The following is a 22519-nucleotide window of genomic DNA, read 5'->3' as shown; positions in this document are numbered from 1 at the left end:
TCAGGTTCTTGGCAGTTTGTCTGCATTTACAACTATAGGGTATGCTTCAACAACCCCCACCTGCCTATCTCCCCCTCATGTCTGCCCTTTTGGCCCTGTGGATTTATGAGACCTCATAAAGAAGGCCCAAGCTTTCTTGTCATGGCATCCTCCCTTTGAAACATCATTCTAGACATCGGACTTGCCCTGATCCTGCTTACCTTTTGTATTGCCTTGAAAGCCTGATTTTATTACTGAGACTGGGTCCCCAGATGTATCTGTATTTGTATCACGTGCTAATTGTTGGTGGTTGGTTTTTCTCAACTTATCTTGCTTTTAGGTATTATGAAATGGGCATCCATAATAAATAAATAAATATTAATACACTATATTAGTCTAAAATGCAAGGGGCATAAGTCAGTAAAAATTTATTGTCTTTCGCAAGTGTTGTTTTCTCATTCATCCATTAGATATTGTCATAATACCTCATTACCAATTGTGTTCCAGCATCTGGTTTTTATTTTTGTTCTTGACATGCAAATTGGTATGAAAAACAAGAAGTGATGGGGACAAGAATGGCACCCATCCCTATAATAAATATATTGTAAGAAAATGGAGATACAGTATGTCTCATAACTGTGAACTTAAAACAAAATCCTGACTGAAAGTGATTTGACAATTTACAGTTTGTGCTTGTCACCATTTTTTTATTGGAACTGGCAACTTTCACACTTTATAGTAACAGAATGACAGAAAAATAATGTTCACTATATATACAGCATGTACATAGGCATCCTCACCATACACAAGGCTAGTGATCTTGACAATCTCATCTCCACAGTCATCTGTGCACAAAAAGACATCATCCATCAGACATTATGTGAACCTTACAGTGAAATGACATTCCAAGTCCAGTGAAAATTCAGCGTAATACAAAACATACCAATCTACTGCAAATGACATCCTTTAAAATAATAATTACTCAGTAGTCATTTAGCTAGAGTCTGAAGCAGAGATGTGTTGTATAGTTATAAGTCTCTTAAGTGAAGCAACCTCTGCAGACAAATTTGCTATGCCCTGTTTCAAGTACAAGTTTTCTGTCTCAGAGACTTTGTAGGAATTGTCTTTAACATCAAGCCCTGCAGTTTTGCCACCAGTCTGAGATTTTTCAGTCAGTTCCTTTTGATGGTGCCAGTGTTCTGATTTCAGAGACCAGTCTTGGATATTAGTCACTTGAATTGAGAAAGGAGTGTGAGCATTATGTACTAAATTTTGTGCATTATGCTTTTCAAGGTCAAAATGTCTTTTAGATGACATATCAATAGGGGACAGTCGTTTCTGTGTGGCATCGTATTCATTGTCCAATGTTTCCACTTTGACTTGCATGGCCTTTGCCTTAATTCTCAGTTTATGAGGAAGTGCAGAAGAGCTTACCTCTGGAACCTTAACTATGGCATTAGTATTTTTAAGCTCAACAGGAGAATGGATTGGACCTTTAGGAACCTGCTGCTCATCTTCTCCATCTGATGACTTTCCCACAACACCCTCATCAGTTTCTGAAGTCCTTGGAGAATTGCTGGAGGAGCTGTTTGCTTGCAACAGTGGAGGGGAATGTGAATAGCCATTAAAATGGCTTCCCATGAAGCCTGGATATATTGAAGTTGTAAAGGACCCTCTTTCGTCTCGTGAGTCTCTTGCATAGTTTTCTAATTCCATAGGTTCCTGCTTTATGATTTGGAATTTATTGTCAGTATTTCTGCAATGGTTTTGTATGGGGCTTGCTTGAGTATGCTCTACTGATGACACTTCAGATACATCAGATAAAGAGCTTTGTGGTGAGTGCTTAATGACAGATATACAACTACTGCTTACAATAGTTGGCTCATGTTCATCGATGAAATTGTTAACACTTGATTTGGAATTCTGATATTCTTGAAAATAAACAACTGTTGAATTGTTGACCTTCTGAATCTCTTGGGCATATGCAGAAGAGCTTATTAAACCAAACTTTAACTTCAGTGAAAGTAACTCAGCTTTTAAAGTGGCATTTTCCTCTCCCAGTGCAATTAGCTTGTTCTCTAAAACAAGATCATTCAGTCGCCGCTTTTCCCTAGACCTTTTGGCAGCTTCGTTATTTTTTCGCCGTTTTTCCCAGTACATTGCATCTTTCTTTTCATCTGGAATGAATTCCCGCTTTCTCCTGCATGCTGAAGCCTTGTTTTTTATCATGGATCCTTCTGCAAGTAACATTTCATCACCAGTAGCTAAGTCATCCGATACATCAGTCAGTGTAGAATTAAGAACCATAATTTTGTCCATGTTGCCACTTGTATCAGCAGATGCCTCTTCTGTTTTAATGGACTGCATTTTTCTTAGCTGCATCAGAAGCAAATTTCAGTAAATATGTAAATTAATAATATGATAAAGTAACCTTTCAGAGGTCTTGTTGAACCAGAACAATTTAATATATACAGTAATTTTAATTCCATAAGTATTATTCTGTTTATTCCATAGTCTCAGGCATCTTGGTGAAATGTTCCTCTGAGCTGATCCATCTGAGAAACTTCTTTAAAAACCTGTGGCATAAAAAAGAATAATAATTGTTTAGTTACTAATTTCAGTCCCTTTTTTAAAAAAAAGTATTTGTAACACTTTTAGTAAATGTATTTATTTTATGTAATTATCATTTATCATTTACATAAACTGACTCTGTGGTTAATTATAATGTATAAGTAAACAACCCAGTAAGAACCACAATACCCTCAGACTAACATAACATAGGTAAAAAAAAATTTGCTCAGTCTCTAAAAACTTAAATGCCTGCTTAAAAAGGAAAATTTTCTCAGGGCAGCTTTTTTAATTAGGTTTTTTTGTGCTTCGTGCACAAAAGGGTAGCTCTTTGACTACACAGTTGTGTCTTCTACCACCTTGACTTTTTTAACACCCAATCACCTACCTTCACTGATCCATTCCCCTGATATTAAAGTAACTACAGAAAAGATCTTCTTTGTGACTAGGTCTCTTTTGCTTCTTACAGTGAAAAAATCTTGAAGTGCTCTCTTGATATTTTTACATGATGAATAGAATGGTTTTAGTAAAGTGATCCCTAACATAACCTGGCACTGTGCTGACCCAAGCTTTATATTCATTTATTCATTAGGCAAATGTATAGGGCTGCCCAATTTACACACATGGTGACTCTGGGCAGCTTACAACATTAAAAACCCACAATCTAAAAGGCTTAACCCCCACCCCATTCCATCCCTATTTACAGATATTGCCTTATACATTACATTATCTATCAAGTATATTCCTGTCTTTTTACAGAGTAGTGATCAGCTATTAATAACTGCATGTTTAAAAACCAATTGAAACCCATCATAAAAAGCTAATTAATGAACACAAAAAGCATCTATACAGCAAACCATCACCATTCCTATAACTAAATGAAATCTACCTGTCTAAATACATATAGTAGATAGAACCATAAATACGTTTATTGTTTTGAACAATTTTTAAAAATCCAATAAACCATTAATACCAAGGAGAGACACTGCTTGCATTCCTCAGAAGGAATTAAAACCGAACATATGCGCACACATATATATTAAGCAGACTGGGCAACATTTTCTGTCCAAGGGCTACAAATTACTCCATTTTGGAGGTTGCAGGAACATTTCTGTTGGAAGTCAAAAAGAGCAAGGTTTAAAGTTTTAAAAATCTGCAGGTCTTGGAAGCTGTGTTCTACTGTTTCCAAAATGCCATACATCAAAAACGTTTCTAACGGCCACCCCACCCCACCCTCACGGTTCATGATCTTTTTTGCCAAGAAACAGCATTTACTTCTGATTTCTGGCAAAAACACCCGAAAGCAAACAATGGGTTCACTTAATGATTGACTCAGTATACATCTGAGTTATCTGTCAAACTAGTAAAAATTTTACGTACAGATAGTTCTCGCTTAATCCTAATTAGGACCGGAATTGCCATCATTAAGCAAAGAGCTCATTAGCTGAAATATGCAAATACATCAATGAGCAACAGCTGTTCCAGTAGTCTGGTTGCAGTCATTAGGTGAGGACCATGCCACTGCTAGGCGAGGACTTCATATGTTTCTCCTACTCTATCACTCTTACCTTTGCTTCAATTCCGCCCATGCTTCTATTTCCCTCGATTTCTGTCCTTTGGGGGTCCTAAACTCTGCTGCCTGTACATATTCTCATCGTTGCCCCCCCCCCCCCGCTGATCATTGTCATCCTCTTTTCCCCCACTGCTGAGGAAGCGAGCCTAGCCATGGCAGCTGCTGGCCTTTTGGGAACTCTTTGCAATGCCTACCTATCTCCCCCCTTCTCCATCCTTTTGGCCACCCTGCTCTCTGCCACCAAAGCCTGCCCCTGCTTCTCCCCCAGCTGCCCCTAGCTGACCTTTGCCCAGCTGAGTTTTGTGGCCATGCAAAGGGCCAGCAGCTACGTCTTCTGAAGTTTTAAATCTTTTGGTGTGGTAGCCATAATAAATTTAATATTTTTCAGTAACAGCAGCAACCATATAAAACAATCTCATAAATTTATCCTATAAATTATGACAAAACATGTTGTAAACAATTTTACCCTATTCCAGAAAAAAAATAAACATTTTATTGTTGATAATTCATTGACTTATGTTTGAAGTGCAGAAATAATGATGAAGCTGGTTTCTAAGTAATTCTAACCAAGTGGAGTGGGTGAGAAAATGATGCTTTATAAAGTCAAGAGAAATTAGGAAATGCAGACATATGTCTCTTACATTTGCTTACACCTAGGTTTCCCATCTCTATTTAGTAATTGCTATATTTTTTCTCAATCAGTTTAGCAAATGATCGCTATAAATTACCCAATTTCTGACACAATTTTTCTGCTAGATCAGAGGTAGGCAAGCTTGGTTGGCTCTTTTATGACTCGTGGACTTCAACTCCCAGAATTCCTCAGCCAGCTAAGCTGGCTGAGGAATTCTGGAAGTTGAAGTCCACCAGTCATTAAAAGAGCCAAGCTTGCCTACCCCCTGTGCTAGATCAATATAGCTGCAAGGAATAACACTAGTCCACATTTTGAAGAATGCATAATTGCTATTATTAGATTTGTATGCCACCTTTACTTTGTACAATTTAGTGAAGCAATCAATAATGTTTCTAACCTCCTCTTTTCCTCTCCCACAACACTATGCACTGGGTTGGACTAAGGGAGAGTGATTGCCTTTCATGTCTAAGAAAGGCCCAGAACTCAAGTTTTTATTCCAGCACCTTAGCAAGATGGCTCTTGCAATAATGTAAATAATCTTTAAAAAACAGACAATATTAATAATTTACATTATATATTTATAGCTGGGTCTACGATCTGTGGTATCAATGAAATGTTTCTAGAAACACATCCAATAGTTTTCACATCAGCAAGAATAGAAGGGCAATAACTTAGAACAAATATTTCAAAAAAAGACCTCAATGCTGAAAATAGTTTTAAGGATTTAATTTTGTTTAAAAGTTTATGATAATTATTTTAATTTTCAAAAATAACTGGACTACAGCAAAAACATGATTTTTTTTTGTTAAGGTGAGGCTCCCAGTACCATTGCACTGTTTGTTGGGCCAACCAGCTCCACTACCATAACTATAGTATTATTTTATATTTGTAAAATGTAGAAATTCCCAATAGTAAGGGTACATATTACGTATTTCTTTTAACCTTGGTATAATGAATGTAACAACTAAATGTAATAACTAAGATTGGGGTACTGTACTGAAATAGCCGTTCCACTGGTTGATTGTCCTCACTGACAGGAAGTTTCTCCTTAATTCCAGGTTGCTTCTCTCTTTGATCCATTGTTTCTCATCCTTCCCTCTGGTGCTTTGATGAACAACCTGGCTCCCTCTGCCTTGTGGCAGCCCCTGGAACACTGCTATCATGTCTCCCCTATTTCTTCTTTTCCTTAGACTAGTCAGACCCAAATCCCGTAGCCATTCTTCGTATGTTTTAGTTTCCAGGCCTTTGATCATCTTAGTAGCTCTTCTCTGAATTTTTTCCAAACTCTCAACATCTTTTTTGTAGTATGGGGACCAAAATTAGTTGCAGTATTCCACGTGTGGTCTCACTAGGGTATTATAAAGTGGTAGTAATACTTTGTGTGATCTTGATTCTATGCCTCTGTTTATATTATTGTATTAGCTTTTTTGGCGGCTGCTGCATACTACTGGCTCATAGTCAAGTGAACGTCCACTAGGACTGCAAGGTCCCTCTCAGTTACTGTTTTTGAGCCAGGTCTCGCCTAATCTGTACTTATATCTTTCATTTTTCCTGCCTAAATGTAAAACTTGGATAGGGCCCAATGTTCAAGTTTGTCAAGATCTTTTTGGATCCTGAGCTTGTCTTTTGGGGTGTTGGCTATTCCTGCCAGTTTAGTGTCATCTGCAAATTTTATGAGTTCCTCTTAATGAAGATATTGAAGAGTACTGGGCCTAAGACGGAGCCTTGTGGTACCCCACTGCTTACTTCTCTCCATGTGTATGTAGTACCATTGAGGCGTACTCGTTGAATATGGTTTGTCAGCCAGGTACAAATCCATCTAGTGGTGATGTTGTCTATTCCACCTTTTTTTAGCTTACCAAGCAGTAGACTGTGGTCTACTTTGTCAAATGCCTTACTGAAATCTAAGTATACTATGTCCACAGTATTGCTGGTCTACTAATTTGATCACTTTATCAAAGAATGAAATAGGATTGATTTGGCATGATCTGTTTTTAAGAAACCCGTGCTGGCTACCATTATAACTTTGTTTGCTTCTAGTTGTTCGCAGATCTGTTTTTTTAGTATCTTTTCCAGGATCTTCCCAGATATTGATGTTAGACTGATTGGTCTAATACAGGCATGTCAAACTCGTGACGTCATGTGACATTGTACAACGTATCGAGACCTTTTCCCCATTGCCGGCAATGGGGTGGGTGTGATTTTGGCGTGATGCATCTTGCCCATGGGCCGGCAGTTTGACATGCCTGGTCTAATATATAACATTCCACGGAATTGAGACCATGGCAGAATAGGCCTTCTTCCTCACTGGTTATTCTTGATATGGAATAACCAAGAGGGGCTCCACTGAAGAGTTCTTTGACCTCACATTTTTTAAGGCAGTATAAGTTAACACCAATATCTTAAAACTTAGTTCAATGGAAAATCAGCAGCAAGTATAGCTATTTCAACAGAGATGATATACAGCCGTGGTGAGGCATTATAAACAAAAGCCTAGCTGCCTGTGCTTCCAAGGGCAGCCCTACATATTTTTAGCATTCGGTATGGCATGTTATTCATCCCTCCCAATGCAAAAAATAGTTCAGTCAGGTATGGAGGTATGGAATAGTTAGTAATTTAGAATGAACACAATCTCATAAGCATCATTATGCTAATAAAGAAACATGTATTCCACTTCTTTCAAAAACGGAGGTTCCTTTTTGTTACAGTAAATAAATAAAATTGAACTGAATGAAGGAAATGGTAAACAAAGTACCATTTCCTCTGACAATATGAAAAGCATTCTTGTGGTTAAAATAAGATAAATCTTCTGGTAACAAATTCAATATTTACACTAACCACAAAGTTAAAGTGGGGTTTTTTCTCACATTGTGTATTTTCAAAGAGTTACTATTTTAAAAATCTACTAAAACTCTGCAAAATTCCATTAGCTTTATAGGTGTCCATATTGCATAGTTTGTTATGGCACAATATCAAAGTCAAACCTTGGATCTCTTTCAATTTCTTTGTGTATATATAAGCTAGAACTTCATATGATGATAATAGCAAATCAAGTCAATTTTACTACTGTTATTTGTAATGTTACTGAAAAATATGTATGTATATATACATAAATTAGTGAACTATAATTCCACATTTCATTTCAAATTCTACCATTTCTTCTATGGTTAATTTCCACAGTTGTTTGTTTGTTTATGCAATTTATCCACTACCTCAGTCCTCATTGACCCTGAAAGTTTACAGATATTAACAGAAACAAGAATAAACTCTACATTTAAAGTTTAGATAACGAGTTTAAAAGTAACAACTACATTCAATCTATGGTCAATCCCCAAATGCCTTCCAGAACAACCATTTACTACCTAATTATAAATGTTACCTTGCATTCCTTGAAAGATATTTTTAAAGAGCTACTAAAATTCTTTACAGTATAAGTCATTTTAACAATGTAATAATCAGCAATTACTAGCTTAATATTGAAAAGATTCATAACGCTTCATCCCTACTTTTTACCTATTCCATAGTTATAAATGATATGGCGTCTGTTTTCTTCAAAAACACAATTTCTGAAAGACTCCTATTCAGCCTGATTGTGCTTTCAAGGTAAATTCTCTTTTGTTAAGAGGCAACAAAGGGGAATGTTATGCAATTTACTATTTTTATCCTACTACACCTGGAGTTTGCATCACAATCATGAAACTTAGGTATTCATTTGCAGAAGGATAAAAGGAAGCCTATGAAACAATAGAGCTGCTAGTATTCAACTAAATCTATGCAGTCGGGTTGGGAAAAGACTAAAAGCTGTATTTACCTGGTTTGGCCACTAACTACAAAAACCCTCACTGCTGAACAGTGGCATCATATTTTTATTCAAACCAATTATTTACCACTGTGATATAATCTCTGAGGGACATGGGCGGTTCAAAAGTATGAAATACAAACAAATATAAATTTGCAATGATATAACTGTAGTTGATCATCAAGCTGCCTAGCTTTGTGTTACTTTGTAGGTAAAGATTTATAGACCAGAATAAGTATTATTCTAAAACAGACATGTCAAACTCGCGACGTCACGTGACATCACGCAACGTATCGGGACGGTTTTGTCATTTCCGGCAATGGGATGGGCGTGGCTTCCAGATGACACGTCCGGCCTGCGGGCCGGCAGTTTGACACTCCTGTTCTAAAACAATAATCAGAGCATTAAAGACCAACATTGTCAGAAAAATACCTGGAATGTTTCTATTAACTTTGTAACCTTTAGTCATACTTGCAAGGCATACAAAATGCTCAGTCATGGGGCAAACTAAATATATACAGTAGTTAGTTCTAAACATAACAATTTCAGCTAAAAGGCTTGTCTAATTCTTGGTATTTTTAATAGCACATTCTACTCCTTGAAGGGCAGTGTTGTATGCATATATTTAATTATATTACTTTTACCCTTGAGCTAATGATTATTCAGCTCTTACAATGTATTTTCATTGTTCTCAACTTTCTAAAAACAAAATAAGTTTCAAGAATTCTTTCTAGGTATAAACATTATTTATATTTAGAACCAGAGTTATAAATAAATCACAATCTCATTTAAAATTACATTAAATTAGTAGACACCGAATACAACAAATACCTAAAACAATCATGTTATCAACTGTTTTGGTTATTGGCTCTGAATTAAAATCTAAACTTGAGTTTGATTTTAAAAAAACTAGAGTTGCAATCCTATTTGGGAATAAACAACTTTAAACGTAATGGATCTGATTTCTATGTAGGTTTCTGCTGTTAGTCTCAGTTGATTATCTGTAAAATGAAATTATGGCCATATCTGCCTTTAACATTTTGCTAGCTTGACTTAAAACAGCTTAAGAAAACCCTGTCTCAGCTATGATACTTTGCTAACAACTTGCAAGTTATTCAGTCCAGATAGTAGGCTATCATATACTCCCACTGGACAATTCCCATGGTGCTCTAATCTTTCTCCTCCAAGAAGGAAATTGCCATTAGCTTTCCTTCCTATGGACATATTTATATAGCTGTATTAAATTAAAGAGAGGTAAAACATAAAAATACTTGCCTCTACAAGCAAGTATATAAATTAGCAAAAAACAACCAAAAACATTTTCTGCCCTCTTATTTTTAATGTCTTTCAGACCTACGCTTACCATGAGTTATTTGATAGCAAAACAATATATCTTGCTTTATAAATAAGATCACTGATTGGAAACCCAACATAATCATTGCTTGTAATTAAATGAATAATCTCTTATTATCATTCAATGTTGATAAGGCATCCATGGGAGTTGAGTCAGAATGCAAAAGATCAGGTAATAATATAATCACAATATTATGATCCTAGCCTTGCCTCTGTTGTATGTGTGTACCACATTGACACATGTACAAAAGGGATAAGACTTAGTTTGTAACACTGTACCTGCCAGAGTACAGTTTTACCTCATTTTTTACCACTGACCACTGTCTCAATTATCTGCTGTTGAAAACATACCACTCTCTCATTTCAGATAAATGTGAAATAAAATCCCAACTATAATATCCTACCAAAAAATGGAAAGATAAATGGGAAGTGGACAATATTCCTTTCCATATACCTATATACCCTCTCTCCTGTATGTTCTGTATGAACTATATTGTTGGGTCCTGCAAAGGAAAGAAGGAAGAACAGAATATTTTATTCTAGGGACAAAAATTTGATTACTTAACTTGTGTTGTAATCCTAAGTGTTCATAGACCACAGATTCAAATCCTATAGAACTTGGGTTTTTTTAAGTATAACTTCTAAATTGTAGGCAATTATAGCACATGTATGTAAGATTATTCTTCATTTCTAACTGGGAGACTGGACTAGAAAAATAGTACAATATAATCTCAAATATAGGTAATCCTCGACTTACAACCACAATGGAGTCCAAAATTTCTGTTGTTAAGTGAGACATTTGTTAAGTGAGTTTTGCCCCATTTTACAACCTTTCTTGCCACAGTTGTTAAGTGGATCACTGCAGTTGATGTTGATAACTACTGACTTTGCTTGTCAGGTCAGAAAAGGTGATCACATGATCTCAAATAAGATGGGTAAGTGGACACAGCAACAGTCATAAATATGAACCAGTTGTCAAACATCTGAATTTTGATCACATAACTATGGGATGCTGCAAAAGTCGTAACTGTGAAAAATGGTTTTTTCAGTGCCGTTGTAACTTTGAACAGTCACTAAATGAACTGTTGTAAGTCAAGGACGACCTGTATAGTCCCAGATGCATCATGACAGAGCCAGGAGCAGCTTCCAAACTAGCTGTGCAATCTTGGAGAAAGCTGCAGCTACTTTAACAATTCATCTGAAGCCTCCCCTTCTAAGAACTTGCATAGAAATACCTCTTTATATATCCATCTGCTCAAACAGCATAGAGCTACTTCATTGTGTTATCCTGTGGTTGCATACCTTCCCCATGAAAATGAAATTGCCTTCAGTTAAAATTCAATTTGCTTGCTGGTTCATTTCAGAATTGATTTTATTATTTCTTTAAATGTATTGCACCTGTGAGTTTTTTTGTTTGTTCAGTCTGGTATATTGCTTTTGTTGTTAAATCTTGTAGAGGGCTCCTCTAGACTGGACTACTGCTGTGGACTCTACATGGGGTTGCCCTTGAAGATTATTCAGAAACTGCATCTGGTTCAGAGTGGAACAGTGCAGGCAGTTATGTGTGCTCCTAAAACAGTGCTTAATATCTACTGCATTGATTGCTAGTTTGCTTCTGATTTTAACTCTTAAAGCCCTTCATGATAGGGGATAAGGCTATCTGAGGACTGCCTCTCCCCAATTACAGTACATCAGCCCACCCATTAGACCTTGCAGAGAAGACATGCTGCAGGTGCAATCACCTAGGGATCTACATTTGGTGGGTTCCAGAAGAGCCTTCTCTGGTGTGGTGACCGCCTTAAGGAACATCCTTCCCACCAAAATTAGTTGGCACAATTCCTTGATATTCTGAGAGGCCCTCACAATCTGGTTATTTGATCAGTTCTGGGACTCCAAGGTGACTTGTCTCTTAACTATGGTTTGTATTTATTACTTGCTTTTATATTTGTATTTACTCTTTTTATGTTTTTTGTTTTTATCTATTGTTGTGTGCCACCTTTCGATGAGATGGGTGGCTATATAAATGTTATAATAAATACCTAAATAGATACTTCCTTGGTATCATAAAATGAAGAGTCATGTTTTTGTGAGATAATTAATTAATTAATTAATTAATTAATTAATTAAACAAGCAAGCAAGCAAGCAAGCAAGCTGTAATGGAAAAAAATGGTACAGATTTACATTAACAAGCAAACAAGGAGAAAACTATTTCCAGTCTTTAAAAAAAGATTACATGCAATTTTGCAGTACAGTATTTCTGTTACTCAAATACATAGCTATAATCTATTCTACTACTTAGCTATTAAGAGTTTTCTTCCTCAAAGTTAACTAACACAAATTATAATGCTGCAACTGAATAACCAGGTTTTCTGGGAGTATGCACCACCTAATTCACTTAAACTTACGTTTTAGTAATGGGATTGGACTGAAGGGTCTCATTTCACTGGTCCACCCTACTGCATCAGCAGCCTTTACCTTGTCCCTTCAACTCACTGGCATTAACTCCCTCCCAATCTGCTCTGAAATGTTGAATAAGCCTGCCTCGTGGATTTAAGCTATTGTATAACAGAAGTACAATGAAAAGTCTTGTGTGAATGGTAGCATGCTTGATTAATAGTGGGCATAGCCAATGTTACACTGGCAGCTAACATTAGTAAGTTCACCTTTGATCTTTTCCCTTTCAATTGAAAAGTCTTCAGCTTATACTGTAATTCTCTACATAGGAACAGATTCCATTCAGCTTTAAGAGGTGTTTTTTCCTGAGTAATAATGTATAACATTGTGCTAACTATCTATCTATGTCTGCATTAATTAATTTTAGAAAACTCGGTCCAATTACTAACCAGGTCCAACTTGCTTACCTTCCAATATCTGGCATAGACCAAACAATTACACTGCTTTCAGTGTTGCTATATTCAAAGCTGAAGTCTTCCTTCATGCTTTATGACAAGCCTGTAATAAGACTGAGGTGTCTATTTTTGGTTCAATTTAAATACGTAAGGATATTCTTTTTTGAGAACTTCCTATGACAAAAAGCTCTATTATTGCTATTTTTTATTTTACTAACCACACTTATATAGCCACCTGTGTCAGTAAAAGCAACTTATTACGTTAGCTCACAAAAAATTGCATATCTTTTTAACAATTTAAAATAATGCAATCCCCTATTTTGGTTATTGGTAACACAAATATACATCAGCATTTTTAAAATCATCTACTGATCTGATCTATAAAATGGAATAAGGCAAGTGGCAAATCTGGCTGATTCATTGTTACTTTTAGCCAAAGTCTAATTTGGAACTATTTTGGGTGAATCATACCTACAAAATGCATCTTCCAGTTCCAAGACATCAGCTCTACGAATTTTTGTGAGAACACCACTGTCTCTAAGCAAAAATCTTAATTTTATCTATATTAACGAAGTTAATTTGTGATAACAATACAGTGGGAAAATCATATTTAACAATATTTCTATACTGAATAATAAGAGTAAAATGCACAGTAGTTACTAATGAAAGCTATTAAAACAAAACTTAAGAAAGCCACCTATGATATCCTGCACTGTATGCAGACTGCTATTTATGGGAAGGAATTAATTTAGACAGGACTTGTAGCTTTGAAAAAGTAAAGAATTTTTTACAGTAAATGAAAAACTTGTATGGCTGATTTTTCTAATGGAACCTGCTTTTAAATAGACCTGAAACTGATTGAACTTGTATGAAAAGAATTCATGTCCGAGTCAATACACTTTCCTGTTTTAAAAGTTATTTTAGCATAGATGAGACATACATCCTAATAGAAATCACACAAAGGTTTACACATTATTAGTTCCAGCAGTGTGAGTCACACTTTGGCATACTTGTTTTTCTTTGTCATGGTAGAGATTAAAGTCCTGTCCAGAGATGGAAAGTAAGTCCAAATACAGATCATAGTGAGAAAAAAATGATAAAATAACATCATCTACACGTTTATTACTTAAAATTTCCAGAAATAATTCTCTCATGCAGTTTGAGGCTATAGAGACTAAAAAATTCTACATTAAGCAAGAATGTATTCCAATTTTAATTACAATGAACATCTAGCATGAAAATTCCTTTAAAGACTACTGTAAAAAACTGTGTAAAAGGATCAGTTCAAAGGCCTGTTATATAACAGCCACACTAACCATAAATATATTGTCGATTTGGTCAATCACCAATACCGCAACAGTTTAGAAAAATAGAGATTTCTGACTATATATTATGCCTAATAAAATGGAGCAATAAAATATATAAATAATCTTTTATCTATTCTAAATTTGAATAAATAGAATTTCATGAGCAAACATAGCATGTCAAATGTTTCTGCCAAACAACTCATAGAAGAGAATATTTGTAAATCTGAGTTGAACTGCAGGATCCTTGGTGCTCTCTGAGCTTTAGTTGTTTTCTTGTAGATGTCTCACTACCAAACTAGGTAATATTATCAGTGCTAGTTGTCTGTGCAGTTTTTTAGGAGATGTGTATCTGACACTGGTAAGTAGGGCAAGCTATCATAGGCATTTGTGCAGAAAGAATAGTTGTTCCTTGGTGGAAGTGTGCCTACACACAGATTTCTCCCATTTTTATGGCACTGATGATGTTACCTAGTTTGGTAATGAAATGTCTGCAAGAAAACAACCAACTCAGAGTACCAAGTACTCCTCAACGTTTAAACAGATTGAAAATAATTTAGAGTTTTGCTATAATCACACAGGGCTAGTCTGTGATAAAATGCTGCATATCCTAGCAAGATCATCTACCAAGAATCTATTGTACTTATGAGTCACATCTGTTGCTTAACAATATGTAATAATCCTAAAACAAAGCAGTTTTATGTTCAGATTGTTGCATCATTCTGATATTATAATAACCAGAGATCAAGAAAGTAATAGACATGTCAAACTTGCGACATCACGTGACATATCAGCACTGTTTTGCCATTGCTGGCAATGGGGTGGACGCGGCTTCCGCATGACACGTCCGGCCCGCAGGCCAGCAGTTTGACACCCCTAAAGTAATGCAACAAGTACCATCCAGGAAAAGGATATCATTACATAAACAAAGTTTGAACAATCTTAAGAAGAATTAGCCCAGTTTGAAACAAACTAAAGTTATGTTTTGTTTCAAGATATGAGCAACTGAAAGTGACTGACATCTTATAGAGATTGTACATTAACTGCTAGCACTGTTTTTCTTCGCAGCCAAACATAAACAGCAAGAAGCAAGAGTAGCCTCACATTACACACAGGAAGATGGTAACCTCAAAACTATTGCTTCCAAAAAAATTCTAATAAAAAACTGAATCTGTAAGAACAAATGAAGATTGTAAAAACCAATTCCTTGAAGAATGGTTAAATATTTATTAATTAAAATTGAAAAGATAGAATAACTATTGAGAAAGCTGTTGACGGATTAGTCAACTTATGGAACTCACTATCACTTTGAACAATAATTTGTTGCTGTCTGGTAATCAAAGACTGCTATTGTTCCTATCTCGTAATAGATGTAAAGGTAAAGGTTCCCCCGCACATGCGTGCTAGTCGTTTCTGACTCTAGGGGCCGGTGCTCATCTCCGTTTCAAAGCAGAAGAGCCAGCGTTTGTCTGAGGACGTCTCCGTGGTCATGTGGCCGGCATGACTAGACGCCAAAGGCGCACGGAACGCTGTTACCTTCCCATCATAGTGGTCCCTATTTTTCTACTTGCATTTTTACGTGCTTTTGAAGTGCTAGGTTGGCAAAAGCTGGGACGAATAACAGGCGCTCACTCTGTCACGCGGCACTCGGGATTCGACCCGCCAAACTGCCGACCTTCTGATTGACAAGCTCAGCGTCCTAACCCACTGAGCCACCGCGACGCTTAACAGATGTAAAGCTGCCCTTAAACCTGGAACTGAAGTTTTTTTTTCCAGTTATATATTATTGCCTGATAATTTTCTTACACACATGTGCTATGTGCAAGAACATGATAAAAATATATCAGGGCAGAATATATAATAGTATGTTTCAGGCTTGCAAATAATTTATTTACACCTGATGTCATAACTACCAATCCCTCTTGAGCAAAATAAATATTTACTATCATATTTCACCAGTAGACAACCAGTTGCTGTGACCAAATGTAAGTATTCAGAAATAAACTGAGATTTTTGAGCTGGGCAATAGAATGTTATGAACCAACAATGAAACAACAGTAATTTTAAGTTCATTTTTTAAAAGATAGAGAACTTCAGAGTAGCAGCAGAGCCCCTGAAACAGAGAAGTGGGTTCAGATATATTTTGATTAGTTTTTTTAATAAAATTGCTAAGCATGGGAAATTAGTTTTGAGTAAATAATAGCTCTGTTCTATAAAGGAAAAGAAGTTAAAGCTCTATATGCTTTTCAGCTCAGAAAAAAAGAGGTTCAAGAATGATTCAACCCTTTCCCCAACATAATGTGTTCTCAATATTCCTCCAAATGTATTGTGGTATAATTCCCATCATTATAGCCAGTTTGATTGGGAGTTATAATAATTGCAGTATAATGCATTAGAAAGGCAACAGGTTGGGGAAGAGTGATTGGAACATATATGCTACCATCAAGTTCTATGTCAGATTTGTAGCTAATATGAAAGGCATATATATGGTTATTAAAGTGTACATAACAGGACTATAACTTGTTCATGAATTATGTTTCTCAAATTCATTATCATAGAAGAAAACACAAATGTAATATAGAACTAAATAGTCTGAGTAAATCCCATTGACTGAAATATAATTAAGCATATTCAATAAATCCTCAGAAACACAATGATGCTCATGCATATCAGTAAGTTAATTGTATAAGTATTTAAAATTATGATTTAACTTGAAAGAAATTCTTTTACTATGTTGGTGATACTAGTGTAATGCAGTTATTTTTATAACGTGCACTGCTAGGTTTTTATTTTTTAATGATATATCTCGTTTGTGTTTTGTTTTTGGTTGGAGAGTTATATTTATTTTAATGCCTAAAATCTGACATGAAATAGAGTGTTGAACTATTTTAATTACAAAAATTTTCAATGGGGCTAATTATTTTAATTTCTCTATAAAATATATACAATAGCATTTATTTTTTCCTCTCCATATGTGGGACTACAGTTGCCATCTGCTAACCATTTAAGGCAGTAGTGAGTTTTACTTCATGTAGATGTATGTAGGACTGTGCAGTCAGTTATGACTAAGAAGTATATTTAACTATATAATCTATAAGCATGGCCCATAATGCTAGATAAGTCAGTGATTAAGATTTGTCTATACATATTTGTCAAGTGATAGTATAGTGAGGATGACCAATTCTATCTGATATTCCTTTATGTTGATTCTAAATTATGTAATAAAATTTAGCAACTTTTGTGGGAGATTGTTTTCTTGATCAGCTAGTCCATTGTAAGAAAGCAGGGCAGTATAAGATATTTTCAAAGAAGAAACTATAATTTTGTACCTACTATCTCAGTGGAAACAAAAAATAAATGAAAAAGAGATTATGATGAGGTGTTCCTATTATCCTAAAATGTTCAAAAAGCACTGACTAGTATGTATACTGCCATTTATATGTCAAAGTCTAGGCAGGTGGGAAAGAAGTGCTCATGTGCTCCCTCTCCACCCACAATATTTATGGCACATTTGGGCCCTAAGCACCCCTTGTCTAAGGTCCTGGTTTTTTTCCCCTGAACTATATTGCTTTTGTAAGAGTCCATGAAGCATTACAAAATTATAAGCCAAGGCTTTCTTGCACCAATAGAAGCAAACCTATATGATATGTTTGCTAATTGTGGAAGTTCCATATTTTTGTACATATTTGAAATACAACTATATGAGTTTATTCCACAATCTTTTTATTTGATTTATATGGCTACCAATCTCACTTTTATGTGACTTTAGGCAGGTTACAATAAAACAAAATACATAAAATATACAATATAAAAAAATCAAGAGACACCAGAGACCCGTGCTGTGGAGACTGGAGGGGACATGGTTTTATGTGCTGCCTGCATCCCGTGAATGGCGTTTCACTTGTTTGCACAGCCCAATTTCTGACATGCCGCGTACTGGTGCTGGTACACAGACATCATCCACACAACCAAGAGATGGGCTCTAACCCATGACCAAGGCCTGGTCCACAAAGTCAAGTTTTCAGGCCTTATAAAAGACTAACAGGGTCAGAACAAGTCTTGGGGAATGATGTTCCAAAGGGCATGTGCATGGAATGTTGTCAGCCAACATTCCCTAGCCAATAATGCCCATAAAGCACGTCCTCAGACAGATTGAGTAGAGCAGGTAGGAGCAATTGAGGAGAATAATTCTTTGAACAATATACGAACATTAATCATGATGCTGAGAAATTTATATTTTTACCATTCCAAAACATCAAAAAAGTTTGTCCTAAAAGCTTAAGTAACATTTTGTTTAGATTGGGACTTGCACATGTGAAAATAACCTCTCAATTTCAGTGAACAGTGAGTGGATCAGAGCTAAAGGCAAATATCTCCATATCTGAAATATGTAATACGGTATCTACCGGCAGTACCAGATTTTGACAAAACTGGGAAATTCAATTTTAAAAAATTGCCAGAAATTCATATAATAAGATCCAAGAAAGTTCATCAGCAGAATGGAACCCAATCCAAATTTCCTGGACTTTGGCATCAAAATCCAGCAAGCAGGACTTGTGACCCGACACCAATTTTGGCAAGTGGAAGAAACTGACTTATAAAATAGGACTGCAGTTTGATTTACTTCTGAACAAAAATAAACTAGCTGGCAAATCTTATTTTCCTTGTAGATATTAGGAGGAAGGCAACAATTAACTCATGATTAACAAACAAACAAAATCCTAGCACGTTTTTTTTACATTCTGCACCTGGAAAAGCCAGAGCAGATAACTAAAATTGGTGGTGATTTATTCTATTCTGGAAATGTCAGTTGTATTATTCCTTTCATCACCGACCAGGCGATGGATATTCCAGGCTTTTTAAACCCTGCTTCGCTGCATCAAACGTGCAAGACCTAGCCCAGCCCACCCTTCAGCCAAAAACGATTGCCACAGACTTCTCCAACGTGGAGATTTCCAGAGGTATTGGACTTCCAAGGAGACTGCAGACTGCAGGGCGAGTCGGCCGAGTGCCTTGGCGACATTCCGGCAAGGCAAAAGGCACAAAGGGGGGCAGGGGTCCCTCAGGCCGGCCGGGGAGGGGGAAAGCGCGTGCTCTCGGCTGGCTTAACCCAGTTCCATTTTGCAAGGCAAAAAGGAGCCGGGAGAGGGAGGCAGGGAGGAGCTCTCCGCCCACCCTCTCTCCCGCCTTTCATTCCCCGCGTTGAACAGCGCGAGTACACGCGCTACGTGACTGGAGACGCATCCCTCCCTCCGGCCAGCTTGTTCTGCTCTCGCTCCGTCCGTACAAAACAACTGTTATCCAGCTTTATTTACTCCTGCCCGAGCCAGCAGGGCTTACGCTCTCCTCTTCTCCCCCTCCCCCTCCCCCTCACTGGAGCGCTGCCTGCCGCCTTTATTCCCCCCCCGCCCCCTCCGCAGAACAAAGGAATGCGAGGCGCCGAGGCAGCGCCCTCCAGCCAGCCCCTTCCAGCGCGCGCGCTTCTCGCCCAGTCATAACAACCAACGCCTTAAGGACTGCTGCGAGTCCTCCGGCTCCCTTCTCCGGTCGCCGCGGCCGCCGTCGCCCTCCGCCCCGGGGGGGGTGCGAGAGCCAGGCTCGCCCGGGCGCCTATTCCGGCACCCAGGAAGAGAGGCCCCAGTCCAGCGCCGCCACCTCCCTCCTCCTTTCTTCGCTAGCCTGCCTGGCGAAAGGCCAGAGCGGACCCGAATGGCCCTCAAGAGCAGCCTCGTTTTTAAAACGCGGGAGAAAGCTGGGAATGTCGGCAACGCCTCCTCCTCCTCCTCCTTAACTCACTTCTCTCGCGCTAAGAAGAGCCAGCAGGAAACATTTTAAAAGGATGTTAACATTGGATTCCACGCCCTCCCTCGGAACATTTTCAGGGTTTCTTAAAAGAATGGGCCGTTTTTAAATGTAATTGCTGCAAAAAAAAAAAAGTCGGGAGCCTTCCCCCTTGCCTAGGAAAAAAAACTAGAGGGAGATTCTGCGAGAGCATCTTACGTTGCGGTTGCACGGCAGGCTTCTGACCCAAGTGACATAGATCACAGCAGGCTGAAGCTAACGGCTGCCCCCCTCATCTCCCGTGTCAGCACGATCTCGTTTCTTCCAATACGAGGTGCAGGGGGGCAATGAGTTACGAGACAGTCACTTTTCCCGAAACACGTAATCGTCTCCTAATAGGTCTGTTTTTGCCGGGGTGGTGGTGGCGGCGGGCGAGGAGGGGTGGAAGATCATGCACGAAAGCTGACACCTACCAAACCACTTGATGTCTGTGCGAGATGCCTTCCTAAAAATACCAGTCTTATCAGAACGTCTCCGAAGGCGTGGAGTTCAAAACGCGAGCAAATGTCCTTGAACGCCTATTTGCACAGCTCTGGAGAAAAGACCAGAAATAGCCCAGGAAGCTACAATTGCTTCAGTGTGATGGAGCTAAATATAGTCGTGCGCAATTCTCATTTTAAGGGACGTGGCACATATTCAACAAGCCGAGTTGTCGCTCCATTTAACCACCGATCTACTTTTCCAAAGGGGCGAGGCGGGACTTAGGGGGGTGGGTAGGAGGGGGTGGGTAGAAAAGGAATTTGGACATCGCTTAGTCTAACGCTGTCTTTAAAAAAACCCGGAGTGAATTGTTGTAGTTTCTTCACGGGAAGATTTATAAAATCACGTAATTAACTTCCCAGCCTCGCTGCCAGCACATTTTGTGGTTACATAATGCAACGTTTCCAGGAACGATCAAAGAAACGCATTGCCTGAAAACCAGTTGCCAACAGAGAGCAAACGGCAGCAGCCAATACACACACAAGCTTTAAAAAAAAAGAACCGCTTGGAAGAGAGCGATTTGTTACGTGTGTATTCCTTTTATAGTTGTTTTAAAAGTGAATTGTGGAACGTAAGGATTTTTTCTTTTAAAGAATTCTCGAAGACCACAGTGGACACCTACTTGAAAGTTTCTGTATCATTTCTTACACACATTTTCTATAAAAATATCCCGAAGAGATGAAATGTGTAACGAGAGACAGAATTCCACAGCGCTAAGCGAAAATTCTCCAAGCGCTGCACGTTCTCGTCCCCTGGCTTGCCAATAGTTCACCATGGGGGATTATGCAATGTATGAAATAACAAGTCGCACCAACCTCCCCTTTGGCTGTTAAGACATTCACACAGCTAAAACGTGCGCCTAGAAAAGAAGTCCAATAAAACGGAGGCAGCTTGCCGAGAGCTATTTCTCTTCTCATCACCTCCCCATCCCCCGATATCGCCGAATAGCAGCTCATTCGCGTTCAATTCTTTCACTAACCCTATTCAAACAAGCCTTCTCCAGTTCGGCCAGGATTGCTCGTTATCAGCCGGCCTCAAGCTTGCCTAACGTCTTCGCTCCTCCAAACCAGCAATTTATCTCACACAAGAGCTACATTACGCAACAAGAAGACCGCCACAGAGAAAGAACAAGCGAAAAAGCCCCACGGGCCATAAAGCCACGCTCCCGGTCGGAGACCGTGAACCCAGGGTCGCCCGCAAGCATCTTAAGGTGGCGAAGTCCCGCGCTGGCATGCCAAAGGCTGTAAAAACAAAGTTGTAGGGCAGCCATAGAGACAGATGCGCACAAAGCGGAGCTGGCTATTGCCTACCGATAACGACAGGCACGTGTGCAACCGAGCTGGGCTGTGAGGTCTAAGCACGCGAAGTGTCCCAATAAAACAAGAAGACTCCTTCGTAGGGAAATATGACAAGTACACTCAGAGAAGGTTTTAGTGAATAGATTAGGTAGGTAGGTAGGTAGGTAGGTAGGTAGGTAGATAGATAGATAGATAGATAGATAGATAGATAGATAGATAGATAGATAGATAGATAGATAGATAGATAGATAGATAGATAGATACCTGCACATCTATATTTTAGCGGTCTCCTTTAACGTGGTGGGACAGGCTGTCCGTCACCCCAGAAGCTCCTTCTGGCATCTGATCGCTTTCTTCAGAAGTTGCCACTTTGGGGGGCGAGCGGGCTGACTCGGTGCCCAGGCGTGAGGCGCTGGAAAGGCTCAGGGGAGACCTTCTGGAAGACCCCCTGATCAATGGGAGCGCCGCTGCCTCTGCTGGAAGCAGTCAGAAGCAGTTCGCGGGTGAGGAGGAGGGGGAGGAGGAGGAGGAGGAGGGAGCGCGAGCGAGTACGTCAGGGAGCGGTAACTGGGTCTTCTTGCCGACTCTGCGAACGCCGCCGCCGCCGCCGCCGCTTGCTAAGAGAGAGATCTGTGTTAGTAGGTCAATACTGTACACTCTTCACAACGTACAATTCTCCTGCCAGCCTTTGCAATGACGGGCGGTTGCGCGGTGCCAATCAGAGCTCGGCGCTTCTCGGGGAGCAGCCAATGGAGGCCTCCCGCAGGGAAGTGGCAAGGGCAGGACCAGACTTGAATCGAACCCCGCCGCCCCGCCTTCCCTCCCCTCCCTTTTACACTTTCC

The 22519-nt window shown here is 38.6% G+C and overlaps 1 protein-coding gene across 2 annotated transcripts; it reads right to left on the bottom strand.

Annotated features, from left to right (window-relative positions):
- Window positions 1–532: 532 nt before the first annotated feature.
- NFIL3 (nuclear factor, interleukin 3 regulated) lies at window positions 533–22304 on the bottom strand. Of its 2 annotated transcripts, none has more exons than XM_081321120.1 (2): window positions 21941–22304; window positions 533–2555 (listed from the first exon to the last, which is right to left on the bottom strand). In XM_081321120.1, exon 2 carries the CDS (start codon window positions 2359–2361, stop codon window positions 973–975), a length of 1389 nt encoding a protein of 462 aa, XP_081177246.1. In that variant the 5' UTR covers window positions 2362–2555; window positions 21941–22304; the 3' UTR covers window positions 533–972. The 2 variants fall into 2 exon arrangements, with proteins under 2 accessions (XP_081177246.1, XP_081177247.1); XM_081321121.1 differs by lacking the exon at window positions 21941–22304 and adding an exon at window positions 20058–20244.
- Window positions 22305–22519: the final 215 nt, after the last annotated feature.

Source organism: Vipera berus (assembly GCF_964194415.1).
Source record: "Vipera berus genome assembly, chromosome: 2".
Taxonomy (NCBI): Eukaryota; Metazoa; Chordata; class Lepidosauria; order Squamata; family Viperidae; genus Vipera; species Vipera berus.
Note: the sequence above shows the minus strand (reverse complement) of the source record. Positions and strands in the feature narration are given on the sequence as shown.